Source organism: Sminthopsis crassicaudata, chromosome 2, assembly GCF_048593235.1.
Source record: "Sminthopsis crassicaudata isolate SCR6 chromosome 2, ASM4859323v1, whole genome shotgun sequence".
In the NCBI taxonomy this organism is placed as follows: domain Eukaryota; kingdom Metazoa; phylum Chordata; class Mammalia; order Dasyuromorphia; family Dasyuridae; genus Sminthopsis; species Sminthopsis crassicaudata.
The window spans coordinates 309,525,040-309,551,942 of NC_133618.1; the positions used below are offsets into that span (position 1 = coordinate 309,525,040).

The 26,903-nt window shown below is 34.8% G+C and overlaps 1 protein-coding gene across 20 annotated transcripts in view; it reads right to left on the reverse strand.

The window, feature by feature from the left end:
- The window catches only part of NRXN3 (neurexin 3), a 2,041,643-nt gene that overhangs the window by 1,861,106 nt on the left and 153,634 nt on the right, over nt 1-26,903 (reverse strand). For 15 of the 20 annotated variants that reach the window (XR_012486454.1, XM_074289856.1, XM_074289859.1 and 12 more), the window contains exon 4: nt 17,720-17,749. The exons of the other annotated variants lie outside the window; for them this stretch is intronic. Coding sequence is in view for 14 of the 15 variants with exons in the window: in XM_074289856.1 (XP_074145957.1) it covers nt 17,720-17,749 (30 nt within the window). In the remaining variant the exon portion in view is untranslated. The remainder of the gene's footprint in view (nt 1-17,719; nt 17,750-26,903) is intronic. 20 annotated transcript variants of the gene reach the window in all.

Below are 26,903 nucleotides of genomic sequence, written 5' to 3' on the forward strand. Positions count from 1 at the left end.
GCTAACAGCCTTTAACTGACTGTTTAAAATAGTATGAATAATAAAGTGCCAAAAGATCTATTCTTTAGAAAGAGGCAGAAGAGGCGGCAGAGGAGGAGCTTACATCTCATTTCAGATGAGATAAACCATTTCCCAGAAACAACAGGCACTGAGCTTCAACCACTAAAGCAATCTGCCAAGCTATGACCAGAAGATAAGCCAGTAAGTGGAGATGTAACCAGCTCTCTCCAGGGAAGAACAACATATGTGTTTGTCTGCTAAGTGGATAAATAAGAAAACTTATAAAAGGGTTTCTAGATGCTGATCTGGCCAGACAACGGAGGAAAGAATGAAAGCAAGGAGATCAGCAAATGAAACATTAAATGTATTACTTTCTGATTATTTGGGGATAGAGGGGAACAAAAATGGAAAGTTGATAAAAGTCATACCTATTAGTAAATTTCTCTGATATTGTATCTGTGGTAACCTTCATAGCACTAAGATTTAATGACTTTTCCTTAAACTGTAGCTGATTTCAGTATTAAACAGGGATACATGGCATGAGATTATACGACTAAATAACTCTTGTAAATATTTAATATCATTGCCTTTCTTTTTTTTCCCTTTTAACAAATCACTATCAAAGGCTAAGCACACAGTAGAAAACACATTTATTTATTCTATCCTGGAAAATGCTAGTGCTCATGCATTTTATCTATCTAGTTCTCCAAATGACTTTGACACTTGAGAGCCCTTGTGATCAAAACAGTCTGAAGGAAGGCAATTTTGCAAGCATTTAAGAACTGATTTCATGCACTGATCACCATCTACCAAAGATGCCTCATGGAAGAGTACTAAACTTAACCCACCAGACAAATGGCAAATACCTGAAGGAGAAAATCATTTTTTAAAAGAAGGAGAGGGAAAAGGAGTGACACTAGCTTAAAAATAAATGTTCTAACCCAAGGAGGAGAAAAAATTTCCCTTTTTAGTTTTAAAAGAAATCTGAAATTAAATCAGGTAAACTACTTTTAAAGGAAGTAGAAATATCATTAAGTTCTTGTCAAAAATCAGTCCCAAGTGAATAATTCTCACAGCACCATTCTAATGCACATAAGACAAATTACATTCACTCCAATATAAACAGTCAATGTGACACAGCAAAAAGAGAAAAAAATCAATGGGTTATGGTGTTTCTTTTCTAAGTCAGCTGATAACATACAATGAGTCTTAATCCAATAAGGCAAAACAACTAATACTCTGGGATATTGTTCTACCTAGGGACACAGGATCATTTCCCAACCATCAAAAAGCCAATCTTTGATTAGGTGTTTTGGAGAAGTCAAGTTATGTTTAAGACATTCTTGCTTAGGAATCCCAATCTGATTTTTCAGCATTAGTATGAAACTAGTTCTTGAGCTGATACTTCCTTAGTATCATAGGATGTTCTCATTGACCATCACACAATCCTGTTCCTGTGCATAATGTTTTCCTGGTTCTACTTGTTTCACTCAGCATAAATTCATGTAAATCTTTCCAAGCCTTTCTAAAATCAGCCTGCTCATCATTTTTAATAGAACAATATTCCATTGCTTTCATATATCATAATTTATTCAGCCATTCCCCAACTGATAGATATCTACTCATTTTCCAATTCTTTGCCAACACAAACATTTTTACACATATGGTCCCTTTTCCCTCTTTGATGATTTCTTTGGGCACAGACCCAGGATACTGATGACCTAATCTGCTAACCAATGATGTTATAAAGCTGATCTAAGATTTTGAATAATCATGTTGTGATGGAAAGAACACAGGACTGCAATTCAAGAGGCCTGAGTTTCAATTCTGATACTGCCCTTAATGTGGCTATAGGGTAACTTGTATGTGTGTGTGTGTGTGTGTGTGTGTGTGTGTGTGTGTGTGTGTGTGGCTATAAAGTAATTACAGCTTTAGGAAGATCCTCCAATTATAAATTTGATTTGCCATTCATCCTATAGACTGCCTCAAATGATCATCTTACATACCTTTGCTTCTACATTACTATAAGGTCACTGAGAAAGGGGGAAAAATGCGTAATGGAGTCCTGGCATAGATCCATATAAGAGGCTAATTCAGCAAAAAAAGATTGAGTAAAAATTACCAAACAATTGGGAAGTGAATCAGGAGTGTCATGAACATCCCATGAAAATATTATCTAAAAGGAGGTAGTAGTCCACAGTATCACAGAAAGGTCAAAAATGATAAGGATAAGGAAGAAAAGGCCATTAAATTATGAATGGGCAGTTTTCAAAGGAAGAAATATGAGCTATTAATAACAATATGAAAAAAATTTCCAAAGCACTAGTAATAAGGGAAATAAAAATTAAAACAGTTCTGACATTCCACCTCAAACTCATCAAATGGATGAAGAGGGAAAAGAATATTGCTAGAAGGGCTCAGGAAGAATAGGCACATGCATGTGCTAAATAAGTGGAACTCTAAATTGATCCAACATTCTCAAAAGCAACTTGGAACAATACCCCAAAAGTTATCCAATTGAAACTCTGTCTTAGAAATCCAACTGCTAAGAAATACTTAGAAATTCAACCTTGACCTCAAAAAGTCAAAAGCAAGGAGAAAGAATTTATATGTATGAAGATAGATAGATGTGTGTTAGTGTGTATGTGTGCATAAACTTTTATTGTAGTAAAGAACTGGAAACAAAGTGAAAAAAGTGAATGTATAGGAATATTATTGGGTCTTTAAGAAATTATAAACAAGACAGACCTAGAAAAAAAAATTCTGATGAGATTTATATGACCAATGCAGAGTGAAATGAATAGAAACAAAATTTATGCAATGACCAAAAAACAACTTTAAAAAATTTCAAGAGCTCTAATCAATTCAGTGACTGTCACAAGGTTAACAATCAATCATGCTTCCTACCTTTTGGCTGAGAAGTGACAGACTAAAGGGGCAGAATGAGTCATACATGTTCATATTTTGGTAATGTATTGATTTGTTTTACTTAAATATATTTATTTGTTAAAGAGGAGGGCTTCTATGTGGGAGGTTGGAGGAGAAGTGTTACAAGGGAGTGATAGAGATGCAAAAAGAACAAAGAAAATCAATGAGACATTATAAAGTACACAATATAATGCAATATAAATAGAAAAATAAAATACAGAATAGAAAGAATTTTAGAAGGGGGGTCATAGACAAGCACAGCACTTTCGTTAATGTCATGGTAAATTTAATGTATTTTTAAATGTGGAACAGAAGTGCACAGTTGCATGACTTCTTTTTTAGGGGAGAAGTTATTTGAATATCAAAATATTTACTTTTACTGATGTTTGTTAAATTCAAAATTAAAAAAATATATATTTTTTAAGGCCAAAAGATTTGACATGACCATTGTTAACTTTGGAGATAATAATTTTAATTGAGTGGTGAAATTAGAAGCCAGATTTTAAGGATTAAGAATTGAGCAGAAGATGTGGAAAATGGAGACAATGAATGCAGTCTTTTCTAGGATCTTGGCTACAAAAGGGAGAAGACATATCCAACAATGGTTTGAAGGATTAGTAGCATCAAGTATCTTCACTTGACTTGATTTGTTGGAGTTTCTTCAAGGATGGGGATATCTGATTTTAGGATATTTAAAGTGGGAAGAAGAAAAGAAGAAGAAGAAGGAAGAGGAGGAGGAGGAGGAGGAGGAGGAGGAGGAGGAGGAGGAGGAGGAGGAGGAGGAGGAGGAGGAGGAGGAGGAGGAGGAGGAGAGGAGGAGGAGGAAGCCACCAGTAGGAAGGGGAGATTGATGATTAGAGAGGGAGAGAGAAGGTATGATTGTGAGGCTCAAACTCATAATCTACTAGATTGAAGCTCCTGGAAGAGATGGAAGGTAATGGGATCAAGGGTATAAAAGAGAAGTTGGTATTTACAGGAAGAAAGATAATCTCTTTTTAAAGATTTGGGTGAAGACAGATAAGCGAGGGGGGTGATATTTGAGTTTTCACTTCTAATCTCTTTTGTGAGCTTCTGTCTCAACTGACCCACTGACTGTTGGACATCTCCACCAGCACCTCAAACTCACCCTGGATAAATTAATTATCACCTCCTGCTAAGGAGGTGCATCTCTTCTCAATTTGCCTATTTCTATAGATGACATCACAATCGTCCTAGTCAATTAGTTTCAAAATGCCAATCACCTTGGATTTCTCTTTCCCTCACAAACCACATCAAATCAGTAGTCTGATGCTATGTATTCCTCCTCCACAATATTTTTCATATGCCACTCCCTTTTTAATAACACTAATCTACTTCTCATCTGGACTATAGTAATTACCTAAACAAATCTCCCAGTCTTATCCTTCTCCAATTCAGCCTATTCAGAATATAGAACTCAGAACATATAGTCAGGAAGTCCACAGATCAAATTTGACCTCTGACACTAGTTGTGGGACCATAAGAAAGTCATTTGACCTCTTTTTATATTAGTTTTCTCAATTGGAAAATGGAGATAGAAATAGCATTCATCTCCCAGGTTTATTGTAAAAATCAAATGAGATAATAGTTATAAAAAGTTTAGCATAGTGACTGGCACATATTATGCACTTTAACAAATGCAGTGGATAGAGTCAGAAAAACTCATCTTCCTGAGTTCAAACCTGGTCTCAGACACTTATTACCTGGGTTACCTTGGGCAAGTCACTTAACTCTGTTTGACTCAATTTCTTCATCTGTAAAAATAAACTAGAGAAGGAATAGCAAACTACTTCACTCCCAAGAAAACCCCAAATGGGATCATGAAGAATCAAATGTGAATGAAAATGACTAAACAATAGGAAAATGTTTATTTCTTCCTTCCTTCTTTACTTCTGTGACAAAATAATCTTTCTAATTCATGGGAATGGTTATAAACACACTAATGCTCAAAACTTTTCTATAACGCCCTGTTGCTTCTACAATAAAATATTAAACTCTTAGCCTATTTTATGACCTCTGCAGTATGAATCCTATTTACTTTTATTATGTGCTTATTTTGTGCTGGTTGCCTTCACACTGTTGTAGTCAAATTTCTCTACTAGCTGTTCCCCTTTTTTTTTCTCCTCTATATGTTTCCATTTTTGTAGTCATTAATTATGTTCTCTCCATATCTCTACATATGAAAATCTCCTTCAATGACCTGATCAGGTTCAAAATTTTCTATAAAGCCATTTTCTCTGATTCCTACCCAGATACCCATTTAAAAGTAGTATGGCATAAAAGTCTTATGCCATAAAAAAAAAAAAAAAAACCTTTTAAAAGCATATTGGCTGCATCTTTTCTTTGCCTTACCACATTCTACCTTGTATTCTACTTATTTGTATATCTATGATTCCTCCCTCCTCATTTTGTTGTAAATTATTTTCATAGAGAAACAATGTCACTTTTCATCTTTGTTTTCCTATCATGATAGCAAACAAATGGAGGATATCCATTACTTGTTCATTAAGTTTAATTCTAAATCCTATTCTGCTACTAATTAGCTGCATCAACATAAGAAGAGTTAAAATCCAAGGTAAGCAAGACACATAACTGCCAACAACAAAGGGGAAAGGGGGGTTCAAGGAGGAGATCTTTTTATATCAGTTTTTGAATTGGCAACCTGAAATCTCTTTACTTCCTTGGGTCTGAATTTCCTTATTTTTAAAATAAGGTGACTGGGATACATGTTTTCTAAAATCTCTTTCACTAATGAGATGCCACAATTCTAAGGTTTGATGAAACAAAATAATATATTTTCCTCAAGGCAAATTTAACCAAATACTTTTAAATATATTTTGTATATATTTAATAACTAACAAAGGAAATCATCCATCTTGTCTCTGTCCACTGGACATCCAGTCACAATATAAATAAGAATTTATTAAGTGCATAATATGTATCAATCATTATGCTAAGCTTTTTATAACTATTATCTCATGATGGTATCTAACGTGGACTTAAAAAAGAATATTGGAGTTCAGAAAAAGTAAAGTGCTTTCCAAAATTTGAGTTTTGCTTCTTTTCAAATAAAATTTCTGAGAGTGACTGGCTTTCAGCCTGAGTCATAGCCTTACCTATTGTGCAACTTGAACAACAAAGACATATAGAAATAACCTAGGGTAGGTTGAACCATACTTGTTGGTGTATGCTGTCCATGGTACTTAAATTTAAAATCAGAAATTAGCACCTAAATGGGCCTTGATAATCGTTTGCATTTATATGACACTTAACAATCTTCAAAGCACTGTAAAACAATTATCTTATTTGATATTCACTACAAACTTTTGCCATAAATGGGTATAGTATCATTTCATTTTTATTATTATTTATTATACTTTGCATTATATTAGGCTATACAAACAAAATTTTGAACTAAATTTTGTTGATTTTCATTTCTGTCTATACATATTACCTCCATTTCCTCACCTTGAAATCTTTCTGGCAACCTAATCATTCAACTGACATTGTTTTATTCAAGGATGCCAATGATTACTTGATTGTCAAATCTGGTAGCTTTTAAAAAAAATGAGTATAAAACTTATAATAACTATTTTATAACTTGTAGAAATCAAACCTTACATCATAATGTAACTCTGAATTATAAACATTAATTTCACATATAAATAATAGCACATTCACAGAGTGAAATCTTCCTAGATGCCTATCAAAACAAGAATTGAGTGGCCCTTAAACGATACATTACGGAAATCTGCAATATTCACACACACTTTAACCAAACCAAGAAGCAAATCTTTACCACAGAGTCTGGGTCTGCAAAACAGTCACTCATCATCTAGGCATCAATCATATTGAATGAGCCAAGAATAGTTCAGACACCTGACACCTGAACATTGTCATACAATGGAGAAACCACCATGAAAACTTTTAACCTGTTCAAATTTCAAAGCAAGTAAGCCTGAAAGAGTTCTCTGTAATTTCCCCCATTTTATGCTGTGATAAGCTCTTCTCAGAGTTAAGCAAGCCATTATCAGACGCATTGTTTACACACACACTACATGGATATCCATTTAAGCACTTGGGTACTACAAACTAGAAGTGTTTAACAAGGCTCCAGTGTCTTTAAAACTGCAGTTGTTTTAACATCTGTGTTACACATTTTACTACAACCAGGAAACAGTAATTTCCCTTTTGATGTTAGCCCATCCAAAAGGGAAAAAAAGAGAGCAATAAATGATTTTCTAACTAAAATAGAAAATACGCTTAAGAGGAATCTTTAATGTAGTTCATGTGCTTCATCCAAATCCTATGATTTTGGATTTCTTTGGAGTCACGTTTGAAGTTTAAAGATGCATTTTTGGTTTTTTAAAATTGTTTTTTTATTTTATGTTTTAAATTTTAAAATTGTTTTTAATAGCTACAACATCCCAAATGTTAAAACATAAGTAGAATCTTTGTATTTTCATTCTATAGTCATCAGATCATTGTACAAAATATTACCTAGTTACATTTTAGAATCAGATTAGTAGTATCAGACAACTAAAATGATCTAAGATTAGTCCTCAGAAGATTCATTAAGATAGTTATACACACACATTTTAAATCATTTTACAGGATTAAAAAAAAAATGAAAAAGACCTGAAGTTCAATGTAACAGACCAAGCTTTATTTCAATACTACAGAAGAAAAAAATGGTACTTGTGGTTTGAGATAGCTTGGTACATTTGTAAGGTGTTTTTCTCCCTTAATTTGAGTTCTCTTCTATTTGAGAGATAGTGGAAGGGCATTTTAAATAAACAAAAGAAGATACCTGAGGTTTACATTTTCTTTTTGAAAAGCAGCTATCTAAGGAGAAGACTGTCAATTCAATAATGGTTCAGCAACCATTTGTATGCCCTATTCATTAGCTTATCTTTAAATAAATATTTTGATTGTCAGAGAGAGTGTTGCAAACAAGGATCTTTCCAGAACACTCACTCCAAAGAAGCCAGCTCACACACACACATGGTTCATTTTTAATAATCCTGTGTCTGTAGTAAAAGTTAACATCACTCTCCTGGAAAGCCAAAAGATTTCTAAAGGCAGGAAAAAGCCATATTTCCACAGGCTTGATGTATTCAAGGGACTCATGGACCATGTTCTATTTTAGTACCACATTCTCATCACTAGGCTGCATTATCATAAAGCCTAGGAAATAAGCTATTACCCACCATCATCCCTCCCCAACGTTATCACAGAAAATCACACATTCACAAAACAGCATTAACTGTCAAAATTAGAGACCATTTAAAAGGCAGCTGTTCTTCTCCTCTTAAATAAGCTCCAAAATTCAGATCTTCACCCTGTATTAGCCTCTTGATCGATTGCTCTTCCAAATGTGACAATGTAGTCCTGTCCAAGCCAAACTGAACAACACACATACACCCGGCATCGAAGCGTTCTGCAGGAAAATGTATTTAAAGCAGCATTTTCCACCCTACTGCTTTACATCATTTTTACTGTCTGCTGGAAAGCCTCCAGCCTCTGGTAAGGCTTTTCGAAAAGCTCTGATTGAAAAGGTTCTGGGGTGTGTGTGTGTGTGTGTGTGTGTGTGTGTGTGTGTGTGTGTGTGTGTGTGTGTTGCAGGGTAAGAAGAAAGGAAAAGGGAAAAAAGAGCAATATCTCTTTAAGAGTCAACAGTAAATTAACTTGCCCAAAAGAGTGAAATAATTAGCAGTTAGTAGCTTATTAAAAGGATGGCAAAGGCCAAGCAGCCATCTGGGATCTCCAGTTTCTTGTGATTGTTATTATGTCAAGATGTGCAAGTTGAATTAGCTTTCATGTCATTGTATTTGCCCTTACTTTACATGTAAATTTTAATGAAAGATACAGCACTTTTAAAATCAGATGTCCATCAAAAGTGCTATTAGTCTGGCTTTTTGCAAAGCATACAGTCTATTTCTCAACCGCTGTAGCTCCACTTAACATTAAATGCCTTGGGGGGGAAAAACAACTTTCAATGATATCAATTAGATATTCTCTTTGTGCAAGAGGAAACCAGAGCCTCATCAAAAAAAAGCACAAAACAATACCACACAAGAGGACAATATTTCTGCCTCTATTTACACACAGTGTAAACCACAATGCCTCCAAGTCTCACTAGGATAATCCTTCTTAATGAAAATTAAAACAATCTGGAGTCAGCTGGTTATTACACAGAAAGCTACAGTTTTCAGAGAAGGGAATAGGGTATTTTTCAAAAACAAATGAGCAGAATCAGGTTGGGGGAAGGTAAGTGTCTTGACATTTGTTTTATAGAGAAAAGATTTGGATTGGTTTTTTTTTCTTTTACAAATTCAGAAAATCTAATGTTGCATTATGAATTTCTTTCAAATTACTAACAACTACCACCCCATAAGCCTTGACACCCCCATATATAGTCTCTTTATGGAAACATGGTTTTAAGTTGAGGTTAAGTACTGATCAATCCTATGAAATAATTTGAGATTTTTAATTTTGGAGTTGTTATAAAGGAAGTCACTTTTCAATTGCAAACATTGAATTCACAGTGCCTAAAAATAGAGAGAATGCTAAAAATCACCAAAATATCATCCTGTATGTGAAATTTGCTTTTGTCATTTTCAGGACACCTAGAAACTGAAGCTATATGTGAGAAAAATACTCAGTTTGAGTGAAGATGAGCTGAATCTATTTCACTATATATACTTATGAGTACCTGCTCAGACAAGTTATCTATATACACAAAAACACATTCTCTTAAAAAAAATTAAAAGAAAAATTTCAATTTGTCCGTGCCTACACATGTGAAATAATCTACTTTGTTCTGTTTCATATTGAATATTTTCCCAATAGACCTACCATTTCTGGCTCTCTAAAAATAAGAACAATAATTATCAGAAATAAAAAGATAATAAGTGAGTCAAGTTATCTTCCAAATATAGTCAATGTTTAGTTCATATAGATGTATACATGGACTCATACATGCAACTAGCATAATCTGTATTTCTCCCCTGTTTCCTTTCAATTCCTTCCATGTTTACAATTTAGCTGGTAAAGCAAAGAATTGGATAAGCTAAACCCTGGTTCAGCTCAAAAAAAAAAAAAAAGGAAATATTGGCTTTATAGTATATTGTTTGTTTCCAGGAAACATGTAAGTAATCAATAAATACAAATTGCTAATGATGATGATGATGACATTGTTTTAAAATCTTAGAAGTGTTTGGTCTTTTATATACTGCCAATTAATAGCTAATTAAATGATCCCAATAGCAGATTAGATTATGTTCATACAGCCACAATGGTAATTTACATTATTAAAACTGTTCTGAGAAACAACCTAAAATATTTTTAGCATCCAATGAACATTTCCAAAAGGAAAGACAGGGGGAAAAAACTTTATATTTTAAAAACATTATTTTGAAGGATACAATTATCAAAATCATAAAACTGTTCAAATTGGGCGATTTTAAAATAAAATTATTTCCCCCACAGATCTTCAAAAAATTAGAAAAATAAAAACCAAGGAAAACATGCCACTTTAAAAAATGAAGTGTTTTTTGACTTTAAGAGGACAAATCAGTGGTGGGTGAGAAGCACATGAGGCAGGAGATGGAAATGTAATGTTGTTCCTATTTTATTATAATTAGATATTTATAGAGCACAAATGAGTTTATTTTCATAATTAGTTGCTGGCATTTCATTTAAGAATTTGCATAAACCCTTGGCTATCCATTCACTATTTATTTTCAGAGTGCTCAAGTCCTAACAGTGACATCAGAAAGGAAGCATGGGACAACTTAACCTTTCAAATCACTCATTTACTCTTTATTTAATTTTATTGCCAGTAAAGTGTAAGCTACATGGACTGTTGCTGAAATTCAGATAATCTTGCTCTACATTTCTAATTCAACTAGTGTTTAGGGAAGAGCTAAGAAAACTACTCAAGAACTCTTGGATCTACAATACTAAAAATGTAATCACAAGCTTTCCATTATATGTCAGCAAAAAAGAAATCACAATATTTGATACGGATGAATGTTTGGTCACCTTCTCTATAATATTTTTCCTTTTTTTTTTTTTTTAATGTGCCTTATTTTGATGAAATTTTTGGTTAAACTTTCAGGATAGGGGGCTGATGCCTTAAAGTTCTCCTCTTTATTTTATGAGTATCTGGAAATGTTCATTATGGGTTAGGTTTTGGCTTTTAGGTTTCAGCTTGATGCAAAGCATATCAGATCTTGAGGAAGTGCCTGAAAAAATTTTTCTCTTTCTTTTTCTTTCTTTCTCTCTTTCTATTCCTTCCTTCCTTTCTTTCTTTTTCTCTTCCTTCCTTCTTTCTTTTCTTTCTTTCTTTCTCTTTCTTTCTTCCTCTCTTCTTTGCTTTCCTCCCTTCTTCCTTCCTTCTTTTGTTCTTTCTTCCCTCCTTCTCTGTCTCTACCTCTCTCTGTGTCTATCTGTTTCTGTTTCTGTCTTTCATCTTCCTTTGGTATTCTAGTATCCCTTCCCTACCAGTGTGTGGAGGATTTCTCCCCTCCTATCCTTGACCACTTCCAGACTTTGTTAGTTCAACAAAACATCAAACCAGATTTGGTTAGGACACCATTAAAAGTGAAACAGAAACAAAGGAAGGAAGATAAACACTAGGACGCACTATTCTCCTCAAATCACAATAAAGCTGATAAGCCAGCCCATTCTTCCCCCATTCTAGTACTCCCTATCCAGAAAAAAACAAAAAACAAAACTACTGAATCCCATTCTCTCTCCTTCTTTCTGTCTCTGTCTCTCTGTGTGTCTCTGTCTCTCTCTGTCTTTCTCTCTCTCTCTCTCTCTTCCTATTTATTATTATTATTATTATTATTATTATTATTATTATTATTATTGGATTAAGTGCAGAATTAGCATTGACTTTAGCCGTATTTCAGCTCAGAACTTTTGAAATCTATCTCCTACCAGTCTTCTTTTACAGTAGCAGCAAGGATTACAGGCCTGTTCTATTACAACTGTACAGGACACTTTCCCAAGTTCTTTTTTTGTGATGATATTAATGATGATAGTTTCCTGCTTATATGAATTGGTGTTCCTCTGCCATATCAGCAGTGAGGACATTACAGATCCATTCTTGCCACTCTGGCATGTTAGCCTATTGATAAAATATAGGAACTTAAGTTTCTGCCATGAATTTTTGCCCTACACTAACCCATTATTCCTCAAACAATATATATTCACCTGTAACTTAGAGACCAATCTCAAGTTTTTTCCTCTCAGGTAAAAAAAAAATATTTAGTACTTCAAAGATCAAATTATGAATTGCTGGGTTGTGTCCCCATTATGCTAACAATGTAATGGCACTACTAGGCTACTGAAGTGTAAGGAGTCACACAAAGTACATAGCCAGAAAGGGTTATTTTCAGATATTCCCCTCACAGAAACAATCAGCATCATGGGAGTCATGTCACAACTTGAGCACTGGTAGCTTTTCTCAATTAGACAATCAATAATACTATTCCCTTACCAAATTTTGTTTCAATTCAATTCAACTGAATTCAAGTTTGACCATTTTATATTCATTAAGGTTGGAGGAAGGGGCAGAGAGAGATGAAAAAAATTAATTTCCTAGAACTTGACTCAAAATTTGGGTAGCATGATAATGAAATTAGTGAGTTTTGACCATCCTCTGGTAAGGATAAAGAAATAAAAAACACTTGAATTCCTTTATTTAATAAACCCTAAAGGGAAAAAAGTCTAGACACTCAGGCTTAGAGTTTGTCACAAAGTAATTTCATAACATCCATTTAAAACAGACAAATGAATGAAAGGCACTGGGACTTTGATTTTTAAATAAGTTATTTAATTTGAGGTGATATGCTAAGACAAAAGCTATTGAAAGTGCCATTCTGAAACAGATTTGTCACTTCCAAACTAAGTTAATGATAGTCAGGAATTTTGCCCAAAGTTCATTTACAAGAGCCTTGCTCAGACAGAAGATAATCAGGCATCTAAAGGGTCTAACTTTCATGATTGGAAACAAAATAAAACCTCAAAGAAAAAAGAGGCAGTTATTTATATAGAAGCCAAACTGCTTAGGGCCAGTCCAATTCAATATAAGAATACATAGCTCCTTTTTCCTCTACCCACTCTCAGCCCCAGCAGAAGATTCCAAAATAGTACTGTGGCATAGGTTATACATAACATCCTTCAAAAATGAAACCATCTGGGAATGCTTTATCAATAATAATCAGTACAGTAAACCTGTAAAAGAAAAGTAGTAATATAGATTCAATCTCTTCCAGGTTACTTAATAAAATTATTTATTTGACCAACCTAAGATTCAAAGAATCTTTAGCTTTCACATTCAAAAAAATGAAATGCTGAAATTGGAGCTGGTCAATGACCTTATAAAACCAGTCCCCAACCAAAACTCTTCAATCATGTCTATAATTCCTTCTCCTCCCCATCTTCTCAAATCTTCAAGAGACAAAGCCTACCTGTTAAAAAATTAACACAATGTTCTCACTCAGACAAAATGTGGAGAGCCATTCATTAAGAGAGAAGAACTGGATTCAAATACATATTTGTTTTTTATTAATTAATTAATCCCTCCCTTTACTTCCCCCCCCTTCTAAAAAGTTAATTCAATTTGACCACCATGCAAGTCTTCCATGCTTCACCTCTTTGATAGTTTTGATTAAAAATAGATGGCTCCATATGAGCTACCCAAAAGGGGATAACTGAGAGGCTTGACAGAGCAGCAAAGCAAACTCATCCAGCTTTTCTCATTCTCCATGATTGATTAGAAAAAGAAAGCCTTGCCAAGTTCAAGACCTTTTGTTATGCCTTCCTTTGACCTTCCCTCATAATACAATTTATTTCCCTTTGATGCCTCCCCTCCTATCCTTGACCACTTCCAGACTTTGTTAGTTCAACAAAACATCAAACCAGATTTGGTTAGGACACCATTAAAGGAAGGAAGACAAACACTATGCCACACTATTCTCCTCAAATCACAATAAAGCTGATAAACCAGCCCATTCTTCCCCCATTCTTTTACTCCCTCTCCAGAAAAAACAAAAAAACAAAAAACAAAACAAAACAAAACAAAAACCCTACTGAATCCCATTCTCTCTCTTTCTCTGTCTCTGTCTCTCTGTGTGTCTCTGTTTCTCTCTGTCTCTCTCTGTCTCTATCTCTGTCTCTTTTTTCTCTCTCTCTGTATCTTTCTGTCTCTGTCTCTCTCTCACACACACACATACACAGACACACATATCATCCCAAAATTCAGCAATCCCCGTGAAATTCAAACAGTGCAAAATAAATCAATATTGCCACATAACCCGCCCCAATCCATTCTATATCTTGGTTAGCCTTTTACCTCAACTACTAGAGAACTCCCTTTTGCACATAAAATACACTTCCCCTCCTATAGTATCTAAAGCCACAATGTGTTCATTACCTGCAGGACCCACTTCCTTCCTAGGAGTAGGTAAGACAAAGTAGATAAAGCACTATCAGGTTGTAATGGGAGACAAGCTGACTTCTGGGACATTCCCATCTATATAAATCCAAGGCATATTAAAAGCAGACAACAAGATTGGTCTTTTTATTATTTTTTTTAGTTGTCATTAAAAACCTTAAGCTCAGGTCTGGTTTATATTCATCAGAATGAACAATTCCCCATGGACACATGAATAATTGAAAAAAAGCAGATCAATAGTTATAATAATAAAAAATAAAGTGATCTCTACCTTTACTTCTACCTACAGAAATGAAGTAGAAGGTCCGATTAAGTAGAGGTAACAAAGGCATCCACCATGGAGGCGGCGGGAGAGAGGAGAGCAGGAAGAGCAAGGATAATAACAAAACATCAGGACACAGCACACAGAAATGTAAAAGAAATGTTAAAACGTAAGTACACACACACACACACACACACACACAAAGAGACAAAATATCACTACAAAACATTCTGGGAGCACAGCACAAACATAAAAGGAAAAGCTTAAAATTATGGCCAATGGTGTAACCAGTAAATTCGGTCCCACTCATTGTTCAGTTTAAGCTCTTCCCTTTTTTCACATCTTCTCCAGACCATGCCTAAGAAGATGACAGACTATGCATGCAAAAGCACTGCAGAATCATATGCATGTTAAAAAACATACACATTTAGCCAAGTCAAATGCAAACACAGAACACTGGTTAGAAAAGTAAGGGGAAAGTCATTGGGGAAACAATTTCTCCAATATCATATGGACATGAATATGATCCATGATTATTAAATTTATTTATACACATATGAAGGAATATACATACAACATACACAGTATGCTTATGTGTTTTCACAGAGAACCAAAAATATTGTTGACTCAACAAGAACAAGATATATACATTTTCTTTAAGGTTGAAAGGCTGAAGAGGGCTGAAGGACAAGAACAATTCAAAGTTTTTAGGTTATCAGATGAGCAAGAATAAGCAATTGAGGAGAAATTGGTTAAATCTGCTTGGGGAGGGAAAGAAATAGAAGAACAAATATTAAAGCTGATTCAACAGCAGCCAGAACTTGAATTTCTTAACATTCACCCAGAAGAACTCTGCATTCCCTTCTTTGAAAAGAATTCCTTTTTTCACATTTTAGCCTTAGCATTTTCATTATCAAAATAATGCCTTAGACAAACACTTATTTTACTGGATACTTGACTTATCTCAAGTGGGCCTAGTATGTCTGCGATGATTCCTATACATTAAGCTGGAGTTCCAGGGATATAACAAATATTATGCTATAAGCATGGCTAAAAAGCCATTCCACTTTGTCCAAATAGCACCCATACCTACGAGAGTATTTCTGACCCAGAAGTATTGTATCCTGACTGTGCATTCTCCAAGAAACAGATTAGGACCAGTGAATGTCAAATAACACAAATCAAGGTGAAATAAGGCTTCATATCAACTCTCTCATCTACCTGGAGCTTATTTCATGGGGAAAATCAAATTAATAATAGATTTTCTTCCAAAATCACTTCAAGAAACTGATATAGTAAGGTTTGATAGAGAGGAACAGTGGCCAATTGACTCTCTATCCAAAGTTTGCTTTCTTTAGGACAGCTTGCCTTCTAATCTGACTTTCTAATTCTAAAAATGTCTTCATCTCAACCTTAGGACTAGTGATTTTCCTTCCCATGGTCTTGTGTCCCCATTACCACCACTCCCAAACCACTTGGACCTTCAATTCACTCCTGAACATCCTCATTTCATCATTTTCATTATGATTGCTTGCTGCCCTCATTGATTTCAGTACAAATTGAAGTACCATGTCTTTTCATTACATGGCCTGGATTTTAATCTACTCTCGTATCTTTATTCTTTTAATATCATTCTGTAGTATAGACCCTCTTCCATGAAACATCTGGAGAATAAAAGTCCTTATTGGGCTATAGTGGGTGAACAAGTCCAAATCTGGACTTAGAATTCTATATTTGGACTATTTCCCCTTCTCTTACTTCCTCAGCTAATTTTTGGGAGATATTCCAATCTCCCTAGTTTTTTTTTTTTAATCTATTGTCTCTCGGTCTAGTCCAACTCTTTCACTAATTCAGAAATACTAGAAAATTAGCTCTCCTATGGTGCTGTCTTTGTTTTAAAAACCAAAATTGCCATGAGAGGTTGTAACAACATTTCTGGCAATATAAGAGAAAATTGAATGACTCTTCTACTTCTTTTTACTCCCAGGCAAAAGAAAGTTATGTGACTGTTTGATTCCTTATGTTTTCAAAAGGTGAAGGTAAAGAGAGGAACTAATCTCCAATACTCCTGTACCAGGATTTGGTTAGTAGATTCATCCTTCAATCATCACAAGATCCAGGAAAAATAGTACCAGCAATTGAGTAGGAGGTTTTTTTTGGGGGTGTGTATGTGTGTGTGTGTGTGTGTGTGTGTTTTAAATAGGATAATTTTAAAATATGCTCAGTTGTTGAACCTTGATTTAGACTGATAATGTGGAAAAATTTTCATTTTTTTAAAGGCCCATTCACAGCTCACCCTGTGTTTAGCTGAGCTGAATTTCCTGCACATTTTATTCCATGTATATTTGAATATTTTAGATTGCAGATGCTGAATTTACAGACCTTTATATGCAGTTTTCTTCTGGGTATATAATAAGTTAGAATCATGCCATGAGGGCATTAGCATGTTCTTGCAAGAGTATTGCTCTTATATACATATACATATTTTTTAAATAAAAATAAAACCTCAAGGGCTGCATTTTATCAGATAAGATCTCGAAGTGACTACACTGGACAATGAAAGATAGGGAGAAGACAAAGGGATTGGGGTTTTGAAAAAGCCAATGTCTCCCCCCTCTCCCTCAGCAGGGGAGGAGGAGAAGAAAGGGAGGGAAGGAAGTTACCAGTTCTCTTGCTCTGAAATTAGCTTCATTCACCCCCATTATCACCACTGTCATGCTTCATTTCATGCTTCTTCCTCAGAGGCACAGTCCCTAGCACTGCAGGGACACAGCCTTTGGTATGACAAATGGTAGGAGTGCATGGGAAAGCAAAGGGAATGGAGGGGGGAGGGGGAGTCATCCAGAATGTTGAGGAACCATAATGTCCTGAGTAGGTTCCCCCACCTCAGGGCAGCCAGCCTGCCCAGCTAGGCATAAGGCAGTACAGGCAAAGAGCCAGCAGCAGCATTGTCCATGATGATCAGCCAAAGGAGGTGGAGATAGGGGTGAAAGGCTCTGGGGCTGGGCAGAGAGAGGAAACTATGACCATAAAAGACCTACCTTGTTCGCTCATCATGAGATGTGAAAGGCCTTGAGGAAGAGACAGAGAAGAAAAGAAAAGAGATAGGAGGGGAGGGGAAGGGAGGAGGAGAAAAAAAGACAAAGTTATAATCCCAACTCTTAACACCATCCCCAAATTAGCATTGGGAAGATTACATACTTGAATAAAATGAGAATTAAGAATAGCATCACACACACATACACATGCACACACATGCACACACATGCTGGGCCTGGCCGAGTTTCCAGCTTCAGCATTAACTCTTGCTTTCCCAGCTTACTAGACCCTGAATGGGACTATGATCCCCATAAAAAGTCACATTTCAGGCAGGTATAGATCTCAGATCCATAAGAAAGAACATTGCCATTAGATCTCTAGAGTTACCTTTGCCTAACACAGGAAGCCTAGAGAGCCCCACATTTCTATCTACTTCATCAAACTGGGATGTCCTCAACCTCAAAACTTACCTTGGATTGTTTCCCAACTGCTACCTTTTCCCTCCCTAAAACAGAATTTCAGAGGACTAAGTATATGAAAGTACCTAAGCTGCGAGCAGGTATACCTATATCCACATAAACAAGTAAGATCAACTCTGTGTGAGTTTATTAATGGAAGTCAAGCAAGAATATTAAGAGAGGGCTCATGACTTCCAGGTGAATACAGGCCTTGATAAAGCTATTAAAGTGAAAGACTGTTAGCTAGTTCCTCAGATATTTATTTTGCATTACTGTTATTATTACTACTGCTGTTACTTTTCCTCAGATCCAGATAATCCAGAAAAATGTTTATCCAAAAAGAAGTCCAGGAAGAAGAAGGGATTAATAAAAGGAAAATCCTCTAAAGAATACAAATTTTTAAATGTTTTTGGAGATTAATACAGACTTAGAAAAGTAATCAGATGGAAAATGTCAACCACTTCCAGAGAGAGAACTATGGAAACTGAATGTAGATTGAAGCACAATATTTTCACCTTTTTATCTGTGTTTGTTTGTTTGTTTATCATTTTTCCCTTTTGGTCTAATTTTTCTTGTAAAACATCACAAATGTGAAAATATGTTTTAAAAGACTGTATATGTATAATATATGTTAGATTGCTTAATGTCATGGGGAAGGGGGAGGTAAGAGAAAGAGGGAGAAAAACTGGAACACAAGAGCTTACAAAGATAAATGTTGAAAACTATATTTCTGTATATTTAGAAAAATAAAATACTATTGATAAAAAAGAGAAAAAATATCAGAAGGAAAATGAGTCAAATGATTGCTTTTTATAAGAAACAACCATTATTGCTATATAGTAAATTGGTTTAAATAAAATGCTCATTGTAAAGGAAGTTTCTCACAAAAAAAATTATCATCCATTTCAAAAAGTATTGGTGGGTGGAAAGGCACTGTAGTATACTGTCCACACTGATTCCAATGACCAGGAAATCGGGAAGTATAAAGCTGAAGTCCTGCTTCTGATACATACTCACTGTGTGATCATAAGCCATTCATAATAGCCTTTTAGTGACCCTCCTACATTCTCTAGAATTATAATAAATTACAGGATAATGGCTGAGTTAAACTCCATATTAGGAGTTTCTTTTAACCAATAAAATAATACATCCCAACCAAAAAGCATTTTGGGGGCATTATAGCAAATAACTGAACACAAATGTGCCTCAAAATAAGGAAGGAATGGAAGCAGTAACCTACCAGGATGATAGATGATAATGATGTTTCTAAAAAGAAAGGAATTTCAAACTTGCTTCAGAGAAGTCTCCTCTAAAGCATGGCCCAAACTCAAGTCTTTTGAACCATTCTGAGATTCCCAACACTAACCCAGCATCCAATTTCCCAGTCAAGAATAAGATTTCACAAGTACCTTGTAAAAAAGCACAAGAGAGATTCAAGGACCAGTGAACAGAAGAATGTGGGTGAAGCAGATGGTTCAGTTAAGGAAAGAGATAGAAAATAAACCTGAAAAGGTACTTTGGAGACATAAAAGAGGACCTCAACTGCTAGAAGAAGGAAGATTTTTATCCTATGAATAATGGGGAGACATTGAAGGTCTTTGAGCAACCAAGTGAAAGTATAAAATTGTGATTTTAATATTAGACTTATGAATGTGGGCAAAATGAAACAATATAAAGAAAGCATGAAAACAAAAAGACTGCATAAAAAGCAACTATAATATTCTATTTTTCCATCAAAGGTAGAACCAGCAGATCAGTCAGAAGAGAGATGGGACTAAGGAAGTTAGGGCATATCAGTCTCCATCTAAGGTGAAAGAGGTATCAGAAGTTTAAAGCTTGGAAAACATCTTTAGATAATCAGCAAGTTTGAAGGTTAAGGAGAAGCTTGCCCATGCTTTGGCTAGTAGATTTATGAGAAATTGATCCAGAAATGATTGAACGAAAGGACCAACTGAAGGTCCTGTTAAGATTCCAAACTCCCATATGCTATATTATAGGCTCCAATGAGCTATAAATGGCACCTTAATCAGTCAGTTCCATGGTGATAGCACTCAAAATGAATTAATATAAAATTGTAAAGCAAGAAAAAAAAAATCAAGGAAGAAAAAACTAAGGAAAATAGCTATATATTCTATAACTGATATTAAAAATCTAAATTAAAATTATAAGAACCTTTCAAGCTGTGAACTAATTTTCTAGTCTCTTGCTGTACTTAATTTTACTGTATGTCAAAGGAAAATCTCCCTTTTGAATTAATTAACAAGTTGGTATGCCATTAAGACATAATGAGAAAGAAAGGCAACTAAAAGAACAGGAGTATGAAAGCTGGAAGACATGAGTTCAAATTCCATCTTTGATACTTGCTATCTCTGTAACTTTGGGTAATTGGCTTAATTTCTCTGGGCCTCAGTTTCATCATGTATAAAATGGGCAGTTAGGCTAGGTTCTAATATCCTTTCTCATTCTAGATCTGTGATCCTATGTAAAAGATTGGTGACAATGAATGAAATTCTTTTTTTTTCCCTTCAAAAAAGTTTTAAAATTTAACAAACCTTCAAAAAATGAGGGGCAATTGTGGAAATTAAAAATCCAAAGGAGGCACCATGAAGCCCAGACCTATTTTCTGTAACAATTTGGACACTACAATATGGTGTCACTTTAACAAGGTAAAAGATCAAAACTGTGAAGATGATACCCTTTGATGCTCTCGAAAACATATCATTAATGCCCACCAGCAGCATTCCTGAATACATAGGATTAGACCTTCTTTGACCATAACCAGAATTTCCATTTTAGACGAGTTATGGAAGGAACTCTTATGCCTTTTTGGTGGATATGTGAATTGGTTCACCACTCTGAAAAACAATTTCAAATTATATTAAGAAAATGGTCAAAATGTTTGAACCAGAGATTGCACTATTGAGCAGATACCTCAGGAAGTTTAATGACAAAAAAGAAAGGTCCCATATATGCCAAAATACTTAGGAGCATATGTATGTAGAGCTGAAAACAAGTAGACGTTCACCAAATGGTGGTATATATTATGGGAGTGAGTGTGGGAGGGAATATATATGTAAATATTGTGCTGTAAGAAATGAGGAATACAGGGAAGCATAGGAAGACATATTAACTGATGCAAAGCAAAGTAAACAGAACAAGGAAAATAGTATATAAAAGACTACAAAAATAGAAAAGAAATTATAATAATAATAAAACAAAAGAAAGCAATGCTATGGAATTTTATGACCAAGTTTGACACCAAATGAAAAAGTGAGTTAATACAGACATAGAGCTCTGTATGTGATATCAGAATTCTTGATGTAATAACTACTTTTGCTGAATTTTTTAAAATTCTTTTTTATGTCTTCTGAAAAAGGGAATAGAGAACACAAGAAATGTAGATGATACAAAATCTATCAATAAAAATTTATCTTAAATATAGAGGAGACTACCCCCCCAGAACTATGAAGCAGGGATATTAAATGACTTTGTTGAACACATGATAAAAGAGAAGATTTGAATTCAGGTCCTCTGATCCCCAAAGCCAGTACTCATTCCACTAGACCCTAGTTAAATGAAGAAGAAGAAAAAAAAAAAAAAACCCTAGAGCATCCTTTTAAATGACAGAGCACTGGGAAAATACTAAGAAATGTGTGAGCACAGTGGAAGAAGTTTACAAGAAGAACAATCAATAGGACCTGGTCTACTAAGCCTTGGAAAAGAATATAAGGACCAAGTGTGGGACTCCTCAAGGTAGTACATAAAGACACTGAACAGAACCAAAAGATCCAATGAAAATTTGGGAGGGAACTGGGAAGAAAACCTAAGAGTTTCCATTTTTTGAATCCTGAACTAAAGACAAAAACACTCAAACAAATAAAGACATGTTTTCTTCATAAGAGATTGAAAAACACTCAATTGTTTATACCTCATTTGATGCGGAAGAAGTGATTGGGCAAAGGAAGATTCATAGTTGACATCAAGGTTTTAATCTTGGGTGATTGGAAGAATAATAATAAGTTTGTGTAATACTTTAGACTTTAAACATACTTTCCTCACAGAAATCTTGTGAGATAGGTGGTACCATGAACAAAAATAGAGAAATGTTAGTGGTGGGAGAGAATTGTTTTCAAGGGGAAAATAAGGAGTACAGTTTTACCCTGTTGAGTTTGAACAGTGGGACATCAACATAAAATGTTCAAAAGGGGGAAGAGATGCAGAGACGAAGCTTGAAGCTGAGAATGAATATTTGCATTTGAGAGATATTTCCCTGTAATCAAAATAGAGAAGTCCATCCATTTTTTCTTTTGGAGACTCTACCAAAAATTGAAAATCCTTTGGGAAGAGATGCAGTATCTTAAGTCAGCCACTTCAAAGGAGTAAAGATATAAAAGAAAAGATGAGGAGGGAAGTCTGAACTTTGAAGACATTCACATTTGGGGGAACAAAGAAGAGAAGCCATTGGAGAAGTCAAGGAAATCATGGAATTAGGAGAACAAAGATACTGAATATTTGAGACATGTGAAGATTTAAGGATGTGAAGAATCCAGATTTAGGAAAAGACAGAAAAAGGGAATCAAGGCACACAAAAAAGGAACAGGAAGATAATAAAAGGGCAACTCTTTCCTTGAATAAGTTTTAGAAGAGAAAAAGACGTTCAAAGGAAATTCATATCTGATGGTCTAAATGTTTCAATAGGCAGATAAGTTTTTGGTCAAGAATAAAAGAAGACATGATCAGGATTTTAAGAGTAAAAAAAATTGAATAGTAATAGAGCAGTATGGAAAAATACTCAAATCAAGATACATAAAAGAATATTTTATCACTTTTGAAAAGTGAGGAAAGCTTGCAAGCAATATGAAATGGAAATTCAGTTTCATATAAAATCTTTTGGTGACTTGCTATGTATGTGGAAATACTTTTATTTTTAGATGATTATGTTTAAAATTTTAAAAGAAAATAATTTTTTAAAAGTAAGAAAAACATATTTGTTATATATTCATATTGAATCTGTTGAGAAGAAGTCAAAGAGACTCCCAGTTTAGACATAGTGCTAAAAAACAGAGGTAGAATGCTTGTCCATTGGCTGACTTTTAGAAGAGAGTCACAATTTATTCTAGAGATCTCAACATTGGCTTCTCTACCTCAGTAGTGTTCAGAGGTACACAGAGTGCAACTTGGAGCTATTATTTGGAGTTCCAACACTGTGTATTATTTCCTGATGCTAAAGACAGACAAGAAAGAATTTGGGGAAGTTAGTATACAGTAGAAAAAGCAATGGATTTGGAGTCAGGGGACCTAGTTCAAATCAGTCTCTGAAACTTCCAAACTATGTGATGTCATTTCACTTTTCTGGGTTCCAATTACTCATCTCAAAAATAATGTTGAGCTAGATGATCTCTAACATCTATTCCAGTTCTAAACCTATAATCCCATGAAAAATCAAGGGCCCAAAATCCAATAAAAGGGTGGATTTCTCTGAGAAATTCTTCTGAGCAAAGATCATGCTATCTGAATTCTTATTGCTTATTGTTGATCAGTCATTTTTGTCATGTCCAACTCTTTGTGACCCCATTTGGGGTTTTCTTGACAAAGATACTGGAGTAATTTGCAATTTCCTTCTCTGGCTGATTTTATAGATAAGGAAACTGAGGCATATAGGGTGAAGTGAGTTGCCCATAGTCACACAGCTAGTGCCTGAGGGCAGATCTAAACTCAAGTCTCTTGACTCTAGGTCCAACACTATCCATTGGTCCACTTAGCTATTCTTAGCTGAATTCTAGCCTCAAAGTAGAGACCTGAGTATAGTTCTCAAAACTGTACTGATTATGACCGAGGCCTATTCATTCTTACTGGTTAGAAGGCTTTGGTGATGTTTCCCTCCCATCCAAGGCCATTAAAAAAAGACAAGGGACTTCACCTATCTGAAAGGCATACTTTGACATTTGATGTAAGCGATGTCTGGAGTCCATTAATTGAACATTGGAGATTATCTAAGACTAAACTTCTCCTTTTTCAGATGTAAAAATAAAAGTTCTGAGGGGAGTGTTGCCCCAAGTCCCAGAGGAAGAACTGTCAAGCCTTCTAATTCCAATCTCCTTTTCTCCATTTCATGCTGTTTCATACAAGCTCTACCTTCTACCCCATATACACCCTTCCCCTAGCTCCTTTCCTACTTTCAACTTATCCTATAAGAGCTCCTATAAGGTGTAAGGGGGGAAAGGGGAGACAAAGAGAAAACAACCTAAAGGGACATGATCACAGCATTCCAACTTGAAAATTGCCTGAGAACTGACTGCAAATCATATGCAAATCTCATGCAAAATATAGTTATAGTCCTCCTAACTATGTCATGCACTGACTGATGCCCTTAGGGAAAATTCTCCATTGAGGTCACTGCTTTCACCGATTGGGGAGAGCATACTTAAATAGCTGTGAAAGTAAAACCAAAATGTCCTTGTCTGTGTTACTGAAGCAACAATGACCATATCTTGAGAACAACCATACAAGAGAATAGAAACTATTACTGAACTGGGCAGAAGAAGATGCAATGTTAAACAGGGTTTATGAGCCAGGATCTCATCATTGAACTTCATACTTCCCTCTTCTCAAATTTACATTTCAAACACTTCAAATTCTTTTAGTTCCTGTCTTCCCTATAGTTAAATTGAGTCAAGAATTTCAGGGAAGGAGAGAGCAAGTTGCTTATGGAAAATAATGGTTTCGCACATATAGCAAAGAAGAAGAAAAAAAATTCCTACCAAGAATTTTGTCTCACTAAATCTCAGGCTAACTTTTTTTTTTCCTTCAGTGAAAAACCCACATATACCATTTCACTTTGCAACTTGAAGTAGGGAAATTAAATGTCACTAATTACACAATGGTGCCAAGTAGCAACGCTGAATACTTATTAAGCAACAAGGATTTTTTTAAATGGGTAAATTATTTGAAATCAAAATGAAATGCAAACATCTGTCTGGCTTTTTTGGGGGGTTATTAAAAACATGGAGAAAATGAGAGGAGTAGTGGTCAAAGAAAGGTAGAATGTAATTAATAACTTTTAAGAAGCAATAATGAACTCAAAAAAGAAAGAATAAATGTATGGTTTTTTAGCTGTTAGAAGAATGTGGAAATTAAGGCAATTTGGTATAAATAGGATTCAAATTTTATACTAAGTACCTTATCAACTGGCAGGGAGACACGATTTTACAACAGTTAAGGTTTTTTTTTTCTTTGTTTTTTTCTTTGAGTTCTGACAGAGAGACAACATTATATGTTGAAATGGCATTAATTTGAAGTTAAGTAAACTGGGTTCAGATCTTAACATGGCCACTATCCATATGTCCTAGGAAAAATTGTTTAATTTCTTTGGCTTCAATTTTCTCATATATAAAATGAGGAGGGTTGATGACGATCTCTAAGGTACTTTCTATTATCCTATGGAAGTTTTAGTGGATTGCATGCCCAATACAAGTCAACAATATCATGTGACAGCAATAATAATAAGCATCATCCTAAAGCAATCTGTATTAACTGAAGTAAATTCTTACATAAAAGAGTGTCTCATTGAATTTTTTTTTAAAAGATAAAGTCTGCTGAACCATTTGCATCCAAAAAAGAGAACTGTGGGGACTGAATGTCGATCACAATATAGTATTTTCACCTTTTTTGTTGTTGTTTGCTTGTTTTTTTTCTCATTTTTCTTCTTTTTGATCTGATTTTTCTTGTGAAGTATGATAAATGTGGAAATATATGTAAAAGAACTTCACATGATCAATATATATTGGATTACCTGCTATCTAGAGGAAAGGGAAAAGGAAAGGAGGGCAAAAATTTTGGAACACAAGGTTTTGCAGGGGAGAATGTTGAAAACTATCTTTGCACTGTATGGGTATGTATACATATATTGTATTCAAGATATACTTTAACATGTTTAACATGTATGAGATTGCCTGCCATCTAGGGGAGGGGGTAGAGGCAGGGAAGGGAAAAGTTGGCACAGAAGTGATTGCAAGGGACAATGTTGAAAAATTACCCATACATATGTTCTGTCAATAAAAAGCTATAATAAAAAAGAAAGAAAACTATCTTTGCATCTATTTTTAAAATAAAAAGTTATTGTTAAAATTTTTTAATTTTTATTAATAGTTTTTATTTACCAGATATATGCATGGGTAATTTTACATTGACAATTGCCAAACCTTTTGTTCTAATTTTTCCCCTCCTTCCCCCCTTCCCCAGCTGGCAGGTGGACCAATACATGTTCAATATGTTAAAGTATAAATTAAATACAATATGTATATACAAAACCAAACAGTTGTTTTACTGTACAAAAAGAATCAGACTTTGAAATAGTGTATAATTAGCCTGTGAAGAAAGTCAAAAATAAAGGCGGACAAAATTAGAGGGATTGGGAATTCTATGTGGTGGTTCATAGTCATTTCCCAGAGTTCTTTCGCTGGGTGTAGCTGGTTCAGTTTATTACTGCTCTATTGCAACTGATTTGGTTCATCTCATTGTTGAAAATGGCCACATCCATCAGAATTGATCATCATACAATATTGTTGTTGAAGTATTCAACGATCTCCTGGTCCTGCTCATTTCACTCAGCATCAGTTCATGTAAGTTTCTCCAGGCCTTTCTGAAATCATTCTGTTGGTCATTTCTTACAGAACAATAATATTCCATAATATTCATATACCACAATTTATTCAGCCAATCTCCAATT